This window comes from Suncus etruscus, chromosome X (genome assembly GCF_024139225.1).
Source record: "Suncus etruscus isolate mSunEtr1 chromosome X, mSunEtr1.pri.cur, whole genome shotgun sequence".
NCBI classification, from domain to species: domain Eukaryota; kingdom Metazoa; phylum Chordata; class Mammalia; order Eulipotyphla; family Soricidae; genus Suncus; species Suncus etruscus.
In genome coordinates this window covers 74,320,858-74,337,208 of record NC_064868.1, presented here as the reverse complement: position 1 = coordinate 74,337,208, position 16,351 = coordinate 74,320,858, and the positions used below count along the sequence as shown (strand labels likewise).

The window sequence follows — 16,351 nt, the reverse complement described above, 5'->3', positions numbered from 1 at the left end:
TTTTGTAATCACCACTGTTTTCCATGATTTGCTACCTCTTGTCAATGATTAAAATGATATATGGTTGCCCCAAACAACATTTAATGTGATCTACAACTTAGTATCAAAATGGAAAATGCCAACTCTGGCATCAATACCAATGCCTAATAGCTGTTACGAAACTTCAGATGTTTTACTAGAAGTCTTATCTTTTTGTTTTTGGTTTTGCTTTTGATATTTAGTCCATACCCAGTCACCCAGTGGTGCTCAAGGCTTACTCCTGACCCTGCACTCAGGAATTACTCCTGGCAGTGCTCAGAGGACCACTTTGGGATGCCTGAGATAAAAGCCCTGGTTGGCTGCATTCAAGTCAAATGCCCTATCAGCTGCTCTATCACCCAGGTCTCTAGAAGTTTTCATATCTTAATCATGGGTTTTCAGATCTTGGCAGTGGCATAAAGTGAAAATAACTTATTTCAGTCTATGAATTTCAAAACATAGTACATAAATGTATGCATTACCACCATATTAAAGGATTATGTGACATCCTTCCCTCATTAGATAGATCATTATTTCATTCAATAGGTAACCACATTCCCCTTTCACTCCTAGTTCCTGACAACCATGTTTCCCTTCTATTCTAATATTGTTTTAATGCATGTTTTCCTTAATAGGAAACGCATCCAGATCATCAAGATATTCTGAAAGCAGTCGTAGCTTTCAAAAATCTCATGGTACGTGATACTCTAAAATTATTCTCTACTTGGTATAGTTTGTTTCTTTAAAGAGTGGTTTGGGGGACTCGTTTCTTTCCTTATGTAAAGGTCTTTAGAGTGGAAACAATATGCTTTGATGGTAGTACCACCGTGATTGCTTCATTTAATTTGCACCCCCATTTGAAGTGCCTGCCACATGAAGCATTGCTGTGGAGTTGGGGTTTTTCTTTCGTCTTTGTCTACACATCACTGGTGTTCACCATTTGCTTATGCAACTGATTGTTGCCTGAGTGGCAACAATAAATAAATCCAATACTGGATTTATCACCTACTTAATGCCAAAAATATAAATTGATTATGTGCATATGACAAAGAAATCATTCAACTCTAAAAGGAAAATAAGTGACTAGTTTTTTTATCAAAGGGAACAATTGATTCGAGCATGATAGTAAATGTGTTTTCTTGTACTCACTTGGTGAAAAACCATGTGGTGGTATTTTGGGAGGAAGAAAGGTACCATGTAGAGAGACTAAGAGCAATGTTTTCAGGACATTTCATTTAATCTTAGCCAAAAGGCTGAGAAGTGATTTTGGGGACATAATGATATTTTAGCTCATGGGATTCAATGGCTAGTTCTTGATTTTTGCTCTAAGTTTCAGATGTAACATCTCATTTTAATTTCTGTTGAAGCTCTGTATCTAATGTGTTCACAGCAAATCAGATCAAAGGTTGAATTAATGTGCTAGGTTTAAAATAGCTGTTGCCTGGTCATAAGAGTGGAATACTGACCATTTTACATGGTTCATCTTAATTAACAGACTAATGAAACCCCTAGTAATCAATGTTATTTATACTCCTTCCTCCTGTATAAACTAAATTACATAAATTTATCATTAAATTAATAATTTAGATTGCCTTTTTATTCATTAACTTTTGGTTTAGGACTAATTCCTGCCTTTGTGCTCAGAGGTACTTGATAAGCCATATGCGGTGCCAGGGATCAAGCCAGCATTGGCTGTGTGCAAGGCATGTGTGTTACCCATTGTACTAACTCTGCCCTGCTCCTTAAAAAAACCCATTTCTTTATGATCATTTCTTGTATGCTGTAAAACTTGCATTGCTGTTTATAATATTTATTATATATAATTATGACTAGTTTAGTCATACTACAGATGCTTCACAAATATGAATTAATTTATTTCTATAAGTTTCCAGTTAGCTGAGTAAAGGGACAGCAGAGAGTTTTTTTTTTTTTTTTTTTTTTTTTGGTTTTTGGGCCACACCCGTTTGACGCTCAGGGGTTACTCCTGGCTATGTGCTCAGAAATCGCCCCTGGCTTGGGTGGACCATATGGGACGCCGGGGGATCGAACCGCGGTCCTTCCTTGGCTAGCGCTTGCAAGGCAGACACCTTACCTCCAGCGCCACCTACCCGGCCCAGACAGCAGAGAGTTTTAAAGCAATCATACTGCTCCAAATGTTGATGTTCAAAAATAAAATAAAATAAAATAAAATAAATGCATGTTTTCTTCTTCTATTGCTTTAATTTGGGAGGCTCACTTGGAGGATCTCGGGGCTCACTCCTTCTGCACTTAAGGATCACACCTGATGGGTTCAGGGGACCAAATGGGTCCCCAGGTCATCCATATCTAAAGCAAACACTCTACTATTACTATTTTACTGACCCCTTTTCTTCTTTAATTTGGATTTAATACTGTTAAATTGATCTAATACTTTATAATTATGTTATATATCTCTATTATCTATATATTGTCTAATCTATCTCAAATATATGATCTAGCTAGCTATGTCTCTCACATCCTGCCATACTGTTTCTTTTATTTGTATTTGCAAAATGAAATTGTGTCTCTTTTTCTCAGTTATTTTAGTAATCAACTATTTTCATAGCAATCTACTATTCTGCAAGCAAAATTGTGGCCACTGTTTATCTTTTATTATAAGATCACTTTCTTCTTTTCTAATTTCTAGATACACATACATACATATATACAAGTTTTGGGGACATATCTAGTGCTCTGATCAGTACTTGGGGAGCTATGAGGTGCCAGGGATAAAACCTGGGTCTCTGTATGAGAACCATGTGCTCCAGCTCTTTGAAACTATCTTCTTGGCTTAAATTTTTAATTCAGATGTCATTTAATTGCAAACTGAGCCTACGTCAGAAGAATACCATTGCCTTGTAACTGAAGCATTGCTTATGCAGAACAATTAAGCAAGAGCAGAACTAGAGCTAAAATATCCAGCAGAATTCTTTTGTTTGGTACCCAGGGTTAAGCCTGGAGCCTTAGATGCCTGTGCTTCACCATCAAACTGCAGTCAAAATATCTAAATCTATAAGGTTCTGTACTATTAGTGGGCTAGTTGGCTCAAACTTCTTGCCCAGAAGTAAGTACACCCTTTTACCATTTAGGTTAGTGGATCTTTCTGTGGGTCACAAATGAATCTGGTGATGAGGTTCAGAGTGACTAATAGGGACTCAGCAGAAACCTAGACATGGTACCAATTGTTTTCTAACAATTTCTCTTCCCCTGCTACCCTGCTTTGACTCCCTAGGGAGAGTGCCAAGATCTGAGAAAACGAAAACAGCTGGAGTTACAGATCCTGTCAGATCCAATCCAGGCCTGGGAAGGGGAGGATATTAAGACCTTGGGAAATGTCATCTTTATGTCACAAGTCTTGGTGGAGCATGGAGCAAATGAGGTAAGGTGCTTTCAAGTCTTAACACTGTCCCTTCACCTCTCATATTTTTCCTCCTTGATTTGTTTTTCCATGGAGATCAGATGCTTGAACAGTCAGATCAGAAACTGAACCCCCTGTTCTGTTTTTTTGTGTTTTTGTGTTTGTTTGTTTTTGGGTCACACCCAGTGGCACTTTGATTTCTCTTGGCTCTATGCTCAGAAATCGCTCCTGGCAGGCTCTGGGGACATAGGGGATTCCAGGGATCAAACCCAGGTCCCTCTCTGGTCGGCAGCATGCAAGGCAAATGCCCTACTGCTGTGCTATCAATCCAGCCTCAAGAACCCCAGGAACTCCAACCCAGGAACTCTGGGCCCAACAATGCTAGGAGACTGAAGGAGAGAGCAAAGCAGCAAGCTTCACTCTCGATGACATCACTGAAAGGTTCACACACAAGCTGCCCCCCCCCAAAAAAAAACAAAAGGGAATTGGCTTTATCTCCACAAGAGAGGCCCTAGAAGTTGAGAGAAGGAAGAAGAGAAACAGATTTTATGGAGAAAGGACTCGGGGTGGGGGGGGCCATCATGGTAATAATGATCATGTTTTATTATCAGCAGAGAATGGGAAGAACCCTTTCCCCTTGCCAGACAGCCAGGAAGCTGGATTGTTAGGCGGGAAGGAAACATATTGGGTGAAATGAACTTGAAAACTGAGTCAGAGCTGGGACATTAAGAGCCTTGACCCGTAGGCAAGCATAGTTCAGAGTGATCCTGCAGGCAATAGAAAATGATTAAGGAAACAATTACAGCAGTGTTTATAGTACTTAATCTGAGATCTGTCCAGTAAACCAGTGGGTCTGGGACTAAAACCAGAAAAACCAGCTGGGTTGAGAAGTGATACTTAACCTTGATGATGGTGGTGCAGAAGAGAATGAAAGCAGAAAAGGCAACTCTGGGAAGCCATGCTCGAGAGGACAGAAGCAATGCCTTTTATGTTTATTTGTTTGTTTGGGGGCCACTCTGGGCAGTGCACAGGGGGTTACTCTTGGCTCTACACTCAGGAATTACACCTGGCAGGCTGGGAGGACCACATGCAACACTGAGGATTGAACCCGGTTGTCTGTGTGCAAGGCAAATGTCCTACCAAACAATATAATTTTTGACCTGCTAACTCAGGGTTGAGAGATAATACCCCAGTCACAGTGCCTGTCTAACATGTGACTGATCTGTATTCAATTCCTAGAGGTAGCCTTGGAGGGATCAAGCACTGCCAGGGAGCCTCCGGTATGCCTCGCACTGAAAGCGTGGTTAAGAGTCACTGAAGAAGTGCCAGAGAGATAGTCCAGTGTGTAGGGTCATTGATTTAGACACAGCCAACCTGAGCTTGATTTGGGCCATCTCATAGGGTCCCAGGTCCTGCCAGATGTGATTCCTGCATACCACTGAGTGTGACCCAAAAGCCAAAAGAAAAAAAACACTGTAGGACTGCTGAACTTTCTAGGCAGCCCCCCGAAATAGACCTGGTAACTCACAAGAGAATTTGGGTATCCAGATGGTGATGTTGTGGAGGTAGCTGGAAAGATGGTATAAAATGGGGGTGTCAGGACTGAGTTGCAGCAGAAATTTGTTAACCCTGGAAATGTGCTTTCCAGAGAGCCCCAGAGCACTGAAGCTGGACAGTTTCCTAAATAAGGGGACCGGGAGGGCTTGGCAGATGGATACCGGGCTGAAGAATCAGGTGCTAGAATTGTGCTAAAATTGTCCCCTCCTCCAACATTTTCCCATTCCCCTTGACTAGTCTTGGGGGCTTTGAGTTCAGAAGCAAGTGAAGATACCCTGAGGAAAAACTTTCATATTGCAGCCAGGTTAACTTTTCCTCTTTCCTGACTTTGGGAGAATCTTCTGGGGGTGAGGAGAGAAAGAATCAGTATCTGAAGAGAAGGATTAAGTAAAAGGCAAGAGAATTGAGGAATTGAGGCTCATGGGAATTCCAGGCGAAACACTAGGGAAGCAGTCGACCTGCTGAGTGCTACAAAAGGTATTGACATCAAGGATTAGGGAGACCCAGGGGAAGAGGCTGAATTAGACCTAAAGGTAGTTGCTGATAACTTGAGACAGCATTGGAGGTACAGTTAGGAAAAAGAATCTAGGCAGCAAGACAATTGGCAAGAAAATGTCAAGAAGGGCCTGAAAAATAGCACAATGGGTAGGGCTTTTGTCCTGCATGTGGCTGACCTGGGTTCAATTCCCAGCACCCTCTAAGTACCCTGAGCACCATTAGAAGTGATCTGTCAGAATAGAGCCAGGAATAAACTGTGAGTACCTCCAGGTGTGGCCAAAAACAAACCCAAAAGTGTCAAAAATGTCAAGAAAAGTACATTTAAGGAGTCATAGAGACAAATGAAAGATTTGGAGGGGGGGAAAGGTGATAGTACAGCGGGTAGTGTATTTGTCTTGCACCTAGTTAACCTGGGTTTAATCCCCGGTATCCCATATGGTCCCCCAAGTCTGCAAGGAGTAAGTTCTGAGCATAGAACCAGGAAAAACTGACTGCTACTGGTTGTGCTCCCCCAAAAGATGTCTCTTGAGGGGCATCTCCTAGTTATATATTTATGTTATTGGGTCGGAGAAATCCTCAGGTTTAACTGTTTCCTTTGTGTAATTTTATTTTGTTTTATTTTTGTTTGTTTGGAGGCTTCACCTGGAAATGCACAGGGGTTACTCCTAGCTCTGTGCTCAAGAATTACTCTTGGTGTGCTTGGGGGACCATATGACGTGCTGGAGATTAAGCTCAGATTGACCACATGCAAAGCAAGACTTTTATCTATTATACTATCTCTCCGGGCCCTGTTTAATGTTTAATCATTGGTTTTAGGCCATTTCCAGAACAGCTCAGGGGTTACTCCTAGCTCTGTGCTCAGAGGACCATGTATTACTGGAGGTAGAACTCTCCAAAATGCAAAGTACATGCTCCAACCTGTTGAACTCTCTCTAGCTTAAGTGACATTTATTTTAATTCAATTTAATATGTTATTCTTATTGTAGTTTAGGTTGCATGCTCACAATAATATATTGTATTATTTTTTGGTTTTGGGTTATACTCAGCAGTGCTCAGGGGTTACTTCTGGCTCTGCAGTCAGGGAATCACTCTTGGCAGTGCTTTGTGGGGCTGTGGGATTCTGGGGATTAAATCCAGGTTTGCTATGTGCTACATAAGCACCCTACCTGCTGTACTTTCTTTCCTGCACCCACAGTAGTATCACTTTAAGAATATTTTTTCCTCTTTGCTTTTACATGAGTATTTTTCTTCTCTTCTATTATTTTATTTTTTTATTTTTTTTTTTTTTTGGTTTTTGGGCCACACCCGTTTGACGCTCAGGGGTTACTCCTCGCTATGCGCTCAGAAATCACCCCTGGCTTGGGGGACCATATGGGACACCGGGGGATCGAAACCGAAGTCCGTCCTACGCTAGCGCTTGCAAGGCAGACACCTTACCTCTAGCGCCACCTTCCCGGCCCCTCTTCTCTTCTTTTAACTGATAAAAAATACTTTAATTGCCAAGAAAAATTTAATCCAGTATTCAGTCAAAAGAAGCCTGAGATTTTTCTAAGGCTGAAAATAATTTTATGAATGAGAATTTTAGCATATTGAGCCACAGTGTATATGAAGTTTCTGACCAACTTAAGACATCTTTATTTTGCCACTTTCAGGCACTTATTTTTCAACTGGGCTGAAACTTCAGCAGAAAACCATCAGGTCACTGTCCTCTCAAGTACACACACTTAAAAAGCAGATAGACCTTTGTATTTGGGTGTTTTATATATCTAGGAAATTGATCAGAAGTTTGGGTCTATTTCAGAGGAAAATTGATCAAGGTTATCCTTGTGAAATTGGGTTTCTTTCATTTTTGAGACATCACTGCCTTTCTAGGATCTATTATAAAAGTATGGTGGGTCTAGAAATGCTTAATGAGCTAACTATCCAATTTCTATTCTCCATTTAATACTTTTCATTCCACTTTAGGAAAAAGAGGAGCGGTACCTTATGTTATTTTCAACTCTCTTGGTAATGTTATCCGCAAGTCCTCGGATGAGTGGCTTTATCTACCAGGTTAGTAGGTCTCAGATAAAACAAATTACAGGACCCATAAAGAAAGAAAGGTTGCTGTTCAGGTGCAGCAACTCCACTATAACATAAACAGCTACAGCCCCCAAAAAGTAGAATGTTCTCTTGGTTGAAATAAAGTAGCTTATCAGTGTAGTTATTTCTACTTTATTTTGGCTCGACCATGATCAATTTTTATCTAATATTCTTTGGTGGGTACACCGAAGCTCATGAAAAAATATATGGGAAAAGTAAACTGTTTGTAAATCCTGATTTGGTGATTGAGGGTGTTGTGCAAAACATAAACCTCATGTCCCCTTGTTACTTTGTTGGCTGATTAAATTTATATCAGGGATACAGATGATGTGTTTGCAAACCACGGAAATATGTCTGGATGTTATTCAGCAATAAGAGGGTCAGAAAAACAAATAAAAGTAGGCACAGCTCTGTTAAACGCACAGAATGAATGGGAATCTTCTTTTTCTTGTAGGGAAAAATTCCAATCACAGGAATGGTGGTGACTAGATTAGATGAAATTGAAGGGAATGACTTCACATTTGAAATCACAGGTCAGTCATTTTCTCTTTTTTAATGAAATGACTTCAAATCCTTTGGAGGAAAGTTAAATAAATAAATGCTCTTATTTTCTGTTATAGAGTTCATGCACAAATTTTTCATGGGCATCACCACGTATATTCCATTTCCTGGGATAATTAAGGGTACAGCGGCCATAAAAGAAAAAAGACTCATAGTTATTAAAAAAAAAAAACCTACTTTGCCATTAGATTCCATCTTCACTTGCATAAGAGCTACTTGATAGGGCTAATAACAAAATGGGCTGATGTAAATGCCATTCTTGCTTCTTTCTATTATCAGTTTCCTGGCAGCAGAAGCGCCAAAGATGTGGACTTTTGTCAGCAATTTCATCTTTAGCCCAGGAATTAGCAAGATTTGGTTGTGTTACTAACAAGTACTGAAAGGCCATGAAATTATCTTCATAAACTGAGCTAAAGACTAAGCCACATAATGTTCCCAGGCATTTTAAATAACAAGCCACAATGTATGATGAACATCGAATAATTTCTCTTTTGCATAGATATGGAGTAGTGGCCAGACTGAGATAATAACCTTAAGCCTTTTCCTTTTCTTTGCCCCCCAAAATGAGCTCCAGATTAGGTATTGGCCTAAATAGGTATAGTCAGTGGACTGGAGAGATAGGACAGGATTTAAAGTGCTTGCTTTGTATGTAGCTGACACCAGTTTAATCCTTGTTATCACATATGGTCCCCAAGCACCATCAGTAATTGAACCTTCATGTTTTATTAGTTAATAAACTTTAGTAGTAAATAAAGAAGTATCTTGTTTGGTGTCATACCTGGCTGTGCTCAGAGGTCACTCCTCGCCCTGCTCAGGGACCATATGCTCATATGCAGTGCTGGGGTTCACTGCTTACAAGGCAAGTGCTTGATTCCAAGTACTCTCTCCAGCCCAGTATTCTCCATTTAGATGAGCAGGACACTGTTTGCATTTGGGCTAGTGAATTTGTCTCAAGAGTAGTTGTAAACTTCCTAGAAATGAGGAACAATTTTATTAATTAGTCACAATTGTTTCTTGCCTTCATTCTCACACCTCATCTGTGATTATTGAAGCCGATGCTTCAACAGCACTATTCCCATCAGTCTGAACATGCATGAAAACAGATGCCCTTGCCTTGCTGTGTAAAGTAGGTTTATGAGAAAGATACTCTCATGATTCTCCTTCCTTGCCTTTTGATTTTGAATGCTTGTCATTGCTTATCCAGGTAATTTAATGGAGAGACTCGTGGTCCATTGCAACAACAGCCAGGATTTTCAGGAATGGTTGGAGCAACTGCAAAGACTTATCAGAGGACTGCCCTCTAGTTCATTAACTAAGTCATCATCATCATCCTGTAGTACTCATTCAGTAAGTAGGAGTTCGCCAGTCCCACATACAATTTTGTTTGCAGGGGACTTACAGAGAGCAGTGAGCATAGCATTAGCCTTTGGGTAGTATAGATTAGTAGGTTTCAAAGTACAGTTAAACCTCACTAATTCTGATTTCTTCCTGTGAAGGGAGATCCAAATCCATTAACATTCTACTTAAAAGTGTGCCATTTTGTTTGACACAATTTCGGTCCTCCAACTAACTTCTAGCCAAGTGTTCCTAACTAGAAGTGTTGCTACGATGTTAGAATGGTAAAAGCATGACTTAGAGTGAAGAGTTGCCACTATATTTCTATCAATAATATGCTAAATTCCAAAGCAATTGTCTGCTTTCATACATACTTAAACACCTTCATGTAATCTCATTCATGCTATCACATTTGCTCAGTAACCTTCAAGGCTAAATTTCCAGCACCGCTGTCTTCCGAGCTATCACAAATTGTGGCTTTGTGGAATTTGAATTGAGGAGATTTTACTGTACTTGCAGTATGCAATGGAAGGTACGCTCTGTCATCTGTTAACACTCAAATTTGTGTGCCAAAGTTCGAGTTTTGAGCATGGTCTGTCATGGTGGGAAGAACATGGACTTTGGCATCATATCTGGTTTCAGATCTTGGCTTTGCCAACTGCTGGCTGGTTCTGCACTTTGCTGAGTCTCTGGCATAGGTGGTTCAGAAGAAATAACCTATTTAAACACCCCCTGGGGTGGCCGGCTCATGATTGATTTTCTTCAATAATGACTGTGATGCCTCTTTGCTCCCTTATAGCGGAAATCCCATACCCAATGTCTTCAAATGAACCCCCAGCAAAGAAAAGAGGGGGAAGGACAGTGTCATGGGATATTGAACCCACTTTGTGCTGTTCCTTCAAGACTCCACAATCTTGACTGGAAAGTGTCAGTTTGCAAACTGGAACCATTTGTTCTCCCATCTCCCCCTTTTCTGGGGCTGGCTTTGCTGATCCAATGTAGCTATTGTTCTCTCACTGTGTGGCCCAAGGTCGGGTTCTGATGGCCACTTGCCAACATCTCATCAGACATTTTCCCAGTCTTTTAGCTCCACTGGACAGCCCCGAGGACCCTTGGAGCCTCCTCAAATTATAAAACCATGGAGTTTGAGTTGTCTGCGACCTGCTCCTCCACTTAGACCATCAGCAGCTCTAGGTTATAAAGAGGTAATTTTGCTACATACGGTATAAAATGCTTCTGACAGGCTAATGTCGTGGCTTATTACGGATAGTTCTGTGAGAATATGCTAGAATCTGGGGTAGGTGAAACTTGTCAATTTTGACTTACTAGACAGTAATTTTTAAGTGCTTAATTTTCTATTTCCCTGTAGTCATCTATATATATTTATTGTGCATTTGTAGGTGTGCACTACCTGAAGTTTCCCCCACTCTCTTCTGGAAGCGCTTCTGGTTACCTTGATGATATGATAATTCTAAAAAATTGGTAACAATGTACACATAGAATTAGCCAAAACTAAGCAGGAGCTGCTTGTTTAAGGCTGAATTTTCCACCATGTAGAGCCATTTTTTTTTGCATTTGAGGATCAGCTTGACATTTTATAGCAAATAACTAATTTTTATGGCACCAAAGCTTGAGAGTGATTTATGAATATTTTGATTCTCTTCTGTAGTGAGAAAGAGAAAAATAATTTAATACACAGAAGGACTTTTAAAAAGGGTTTTGACAACATTAGGCATTTTAAGAGATTCCCCTCATTTGTAGTCAAGAAATGTCAGTCACTATCTTTGGTAACTATTGGAGTGTTACTTTTCCAGCCCAATAGTATTTTTGTTTTTGTTCTTGTTTTTGTTTTTGTTTTTTTGGTCCCAAACTTTTTTCTCCTCACTTCAGCTTTCAGAAAACAAGATCCACATTTATTAGTAATAGGTCTTGAGTGAAAGGGTTAGATGTGTGACAAATATGAGGTGCATCTTAGAAATCTGATGCACAGGCAACATATATATCATATGTATGTTTTGGTGAGCAATGAGGCAAACTTAAATCATTTTGAGTGGGTTTTGATAAAAAAAAAAACATTATGTTACTGTTTCCACTAATGTTTGCCTCCAATCCTAGTGCAGGATAAGCAAAAACATGATTTGGACACTGGAGGAATTTGGTAGGGAGGGTGCCTGTGGAGAGTCATTTCAACCTAATATGATAGGAGAAATAATCCTTAAGCTGAGTCTTTATTATGTGTTTCAAGTTAGAATTTAGCCTCAAAAAGAATCCCACAGATTTGCTTTGGAAATCTACATGTGATCCCTAAAACCGTTCCCTTTTCTTCTTTGAATTCCTAAGCCAGAAGTGCCACTTGCCAGTTCTCTAGGGTCCCCTTTAAATGACGGCTATTTTGTAATTTGTCAGTTATTAGATTCAAATTAAGGTGAGCTTTGGTCTGTAACACTGACTTAATCCTTCACAAAACTAATCCATTAAAACTAAGGCATGATCACTTTGTTTCTGCTGGGAGAAGAGACTTATTAATATATTCTCACTATGTAGTGTGTTTATCAGTTATTTGCAGCATTTGTTATTCTGCACAGGACTATATTCCTTGGGCTTTTGCATGACAAAATTGCACCTGAAACTAATGTGGGAAACATGATGAGATTCTCTCTGTGTAATTTATGATAACACTAACATTTCAAATGTTGTTTTAGAATTATTGATAAATGGATTTGGTCATTATAACCATCAACCTCTCACGCTCATCTTCTCTTTCTTTACATATTCACTTTAGAGGATGTCTTATATCTTGAAGGTAAGGGTAGAACAATATCTTTGGCTTACAGTGACATGATGCTGTGCTGTAACCTTTGATGAATGAAGCTTTCCTTTATGCTTGTTTTGTCCCTAATTAAAATTGGTGGCTAAAATATGAAGCTGCGATTCTGACATGTAAGTACTTTTTCCAAAAAGCAGGCTTTTGTGGACATACATGTGAAAATGTCATCTTAGAATGCCTGGAAGCACCTTCTTTCAACACTTGCTTTTTGCCTGGTATTTCTGTCACATATGAGTCTTTCATGTCTGCTTGCTTTCAAGTCTAAGTGAATCACTGTGACTAAATGGGAAGAAATTAAGTTCTCTGTTTCATATAATTTAAGGCACTAATTATTATCCATTCATCTCGTATATACATTGCTTGGGAGACTGATCATTAGGGATTTTGCTTAAGTGTAAGTTCACATTCATTTACAAGGATTTTGATAACGAGCATTTATTTAGACCTGCTGCTTATACATATGGCAAAGGCAAATTTGTTTATTTGTTCCTCTTTTCTCAACAAATTTAAAACATGACTTTTATGAATACCCAGAGACATAGAAATTTAAGCTCAGTTGTAGGCATGTCATTTCTGCCTCAAAAGGCTTCTTACTGAGAATCTTCTTATATAGCCCTTCTCTCTAACTGTGGTGAAATGTTTTAAACTCTCTGCCTTTGTTTTCGCAACAAAATTGGAAATTAATAACCCTCTTCATGGGATTGTTGCAAAAGAAAATATATTTAAATATTCCTAAAGCTCTTTGCAAAACAGTTTCCCAAAGGGGGAAGACAATAGTAGCTTTGGGTATGATTTGATGATTTGTGTGTGTAGGGGTATACTTTTATTTGCTTACTTGAAGAAAGTACTTACAAGTGCAGGGAGCACTTAGTGATTCCTTTTTTTCTGGAGAAGGAGCAGTAGGCAAATCTATGTGGAAACTTGTTATTTAATTTCCTTAATAAGCTGTTCATGGGGTTTAGGCTCTAAATTTGTGTAACTGTTGAGTCTGTAGTGTTGCCACCAATGATTTTCTCTGCAGATGTTTTCTAAAAGGCATTTAACCTCCTGGAGAATCTGTTACATCTTAATGGCACATTCTTATTGTCATCCCCAAGCCAGTTGTGAACAAGAAATCCTTGCCTCTGCTTTATGTGACCTTTTAGTCTTTTTCAGAGCCCTTTTTATTGTGCATAGAATGAAACTCTGAGGCACTCCTGAGATTTTCCAAATAAAAAAGATGCTTTCTGTTGAATTCCATTTGTCCTTTATAGTTTGCCTGGTTTTGGAGGGGAGGGGAGATGTAGGGAATTTCAATTAAAGAAACCTCTATCCTTACAGGAGTCTAGTAAGAGCCCCAAAACAATGAAGAAATTTCTCCACAAACGAAAGACTGAAAGAAAGCCATCAGAAGAGGAATATGTGATCCGGAAAAGTATGTATAAATTTGTGCTTCTGAACATCAGTTATGGATGAACTAACAGGGAAAAACTTATTTCCATGAAGCAGAGTATTAGAGAAAATTGTGCTTGGCATCAACTGTTGCATAGAAAAAAATTGCATGGAAAGGTTTGGTCACCTGTGAGATTTTCAAATAAGACACACCCTGCTACAATGCATGCATGTCATAGTAGGCAGATAACATCTGTAGGATTTTCATATTGACTGTTTTTGCCCCACCCACATACAACCACGCAAGGGACCCATTTGCTCTGGTTATATTTATTCCTCTTTGGTTCTGAGATCTTAGATAGTTGCCTCTACTGAGATAGAGACTGAAAGAGCCTTATGGAAGTCCAACACTCAGTGATCTTCTCCCCTAACCAAGCAGTGAACCTTAGAGAAACTTCTAGAAATAGCCTTATTGAGACAGACAGCAAAGCCAGAAAATTGCTGGGACTCTGTCAATGTTTACAGATGGTAAAGAGGTCCTTAGGGAGGAAGACCTTGATATGGAAGGAACAAATCTTGTCTCTCAAAGGGGTACAGAACTATGGCTCTTTATTGACCACCTAATCAGGTGCTGGAGAGATAGCTTAGGGGTTAAGGCATTTGCCTTGACTGTGACTGATGCCAGTTCTATCCCCAGCACTGCATAGGCTCCTCCCAGTACTGCCAAGTATTACTCCTGAGACACAGACCTCTCAGCACTTCCAGCTATGACTCCACCCCCAAACTTAGTCTGGATAAATCTTCACTTGACTGTCTCGCTGGCACCCTAGCCCACACCATTGCTGGTTGTGCATATCAGTGTATATCCAAGGGTCTGCCAGCCACTCATTTCAAGAGCCAGAGACTGCTGGCTGGTTGGAAAGAGACGTGGGTACAGGGAGCAAAGCTTCCTGGAGAAGTAAGCCCTGAAGTTTGAAGGAGAGGAAGGATGTGGTGGTGGAAGGAAACTGTAACTAACTGATAGTGACCTTGAGAGATCACAGCCCACCCAGCCTTTGGTGCTATACTCACTGATGTTTAACCTTCAGCTTCTTAGGGGTCCTATAGGCCCCCCAACTTCCATCTAAGTAGTAGACCATGGACTCTGATTTTCAGAAACATGTGTTATTAAGGAAGTCAGTCCTCAGTACCAGAGTGCACTCGATTCACTTGCTGTTCCGCAGGCCTGTTTTTGAATGCATGGTCATTATTCTTTCCATGTCCCAGGTACTGCTGCCTTGGAGGAAGACGCTCAGATTCTTAAAGTCATCGAAGCCTACTGTACCAGTGCAAATCTGCAACCAGGCCATAGTTCAAGTATGTTGGCTGGAACCATTTTCTTGAATGAATGATATTTTGACTTTCTTTCCTGCATGGATTCTCTCTGTGTGTCTCTGTCTCTCTGCTCCCTCTGTCTCTGTGGCTCTCTCTTGCTCTCTCTCTCCTCCCTACCAGTAGCCTGATGGTGTAGAAAGCAGGCAGGTGGCAGACGTAGTGGAGCCATCATGCAGAACTGCATCTTTAGATAAACCTGTGGTTTGTTTACTTGTGGCATCTTTTCACCCAGAGAGGGAAAAAAAAGAGATGCAAAAATTTTTTTAAAAAAGTGGACCTAATAGAAATGAAAAAAATTATTTTATATTCCTCTGCTTTGAAGTACACAGATACCTTCAGCAACTCTAGTTAGGAATTAAAGAGCCCAGAGAGTTCCTCTGTGTGAACTGATGCTAATCTCTTCTCATAGGCAGATCTGGAAAGGAAGTCAAGGCTATCTTTGATCAGCTGCATGTTTAAGCAAACAGGGCTTCACCCAAGCCAAGTCTCAAAATTGCTTTCAAAAGCTGGAAATGTAGCAGCTGAAGCAAAGGCTGTGTGGAATGTAGCTGATTTTTTTTTTCAGGGAGATGTTGGTACAGATACTACCCCAACAACTTTCAGGGTCCAAACTAGAAATTGAACTCCTATTTTCTGCTTCATCCTTGGCCTTTTAACTTTGAAATGAAATTAATTTTTTAATTTGAGGGGGTGGGGGAGAGACATGTTTGCCAATTTGGGCTATTCCTGACACTGACTTAGGAGCGACCCCTGGTGGTGCTCGGGAACCATAAGTAGTGCTGGGCATTTGAACCAGGGCCCATGGGATGCAAGGCGATTGTCTTAACTTCTGTGGCAACTTTCCAGTTCTATTCTTGTAATTTGTTTTAAATATTTGTTTTGTTTGGTGATCAAAGAAATTGGTTTTATCAGGGATCAAAACTGGGTCTTATATGTGCAAAATATGCATTCAGCCAGTTGAGTTCTCTCCTCTCTCTCTCTCTCTCTCTCTCTCTCTCTCTCTCTCTCTCTCTCTCTCCCTGTGCTTTAAAAACTGGGTTCCAACATAAATATTGCTCAGTGGGTTCTTTCTCTTAACACTGCCCCCCAAAACCAAAAGATTCTTTTATGGAGAGGGGAGATAGACTTGGGATTAAGGTGTTTGCCTTGCATAATGTCCACCCTGATTTGATTTCTTGGCACTGGAGATGGTATTTCAGGCATTGTCTGAAGTGATCCCTGAGCACAGAACAAGGAGTAGCCTGTGGGCACTGCTGCATGTGGCCCCAAAACCTTGAAAACAAACAAACAAACAAGAATAAACCAATGGCTCAGGGAAATGGAGGCAAGCTCCCTACCTGCTTTTCAATGAT

At 40.2% G+C, this 16,351-nt stretch overlaps 1 protein-coding gene across 1 annotated transcript in view; it reads left to right on the top strand.

Annotated features, from left to right (window-relative positions):
• ARHGEF6 (Rac/Cdc42 guanine nucleotide exchange factor 6) overlaps positions 1-16,351 on the top strand; it is a 208,368-nt gene that overhangs the window by 177,369 nt on the left and 14,648 nt on the right. Inside the window, exons 11-19 of the mRNA XM_049766604.1 lie at positions 654-713; positions 3,269-3,415; positions 7,415-7,501; positions 7,986-8,064; positions 9,297-9,439; positions 10,507-10,632; positions 12,210-12,230; positions 13,575-13,668; positions 14,892-14,981. Of these exons, the coding sequence (XP_049622561.1) occupies positions 654-713; positions 3,269-3,415; positions 7,415-7,501; positions 7,986-8,064; positions 9,297-9,439; positions 10,507-10,632; positions 12,210-12,230; positions 13,575-13,668; positions 14,892-14,981 (847 nt within the window). The remainder of the gene's footprint in view (positions 1-653; positions 714-3,268; positions 3,416-7,414; positions 7,502-7,985; positions 8,065-9,296; positions 9,440-10,506; positions 10,633-12,209; positions 12,231-13,574; positions 13,669-14,891; positions 14,982-16,351) is intronic.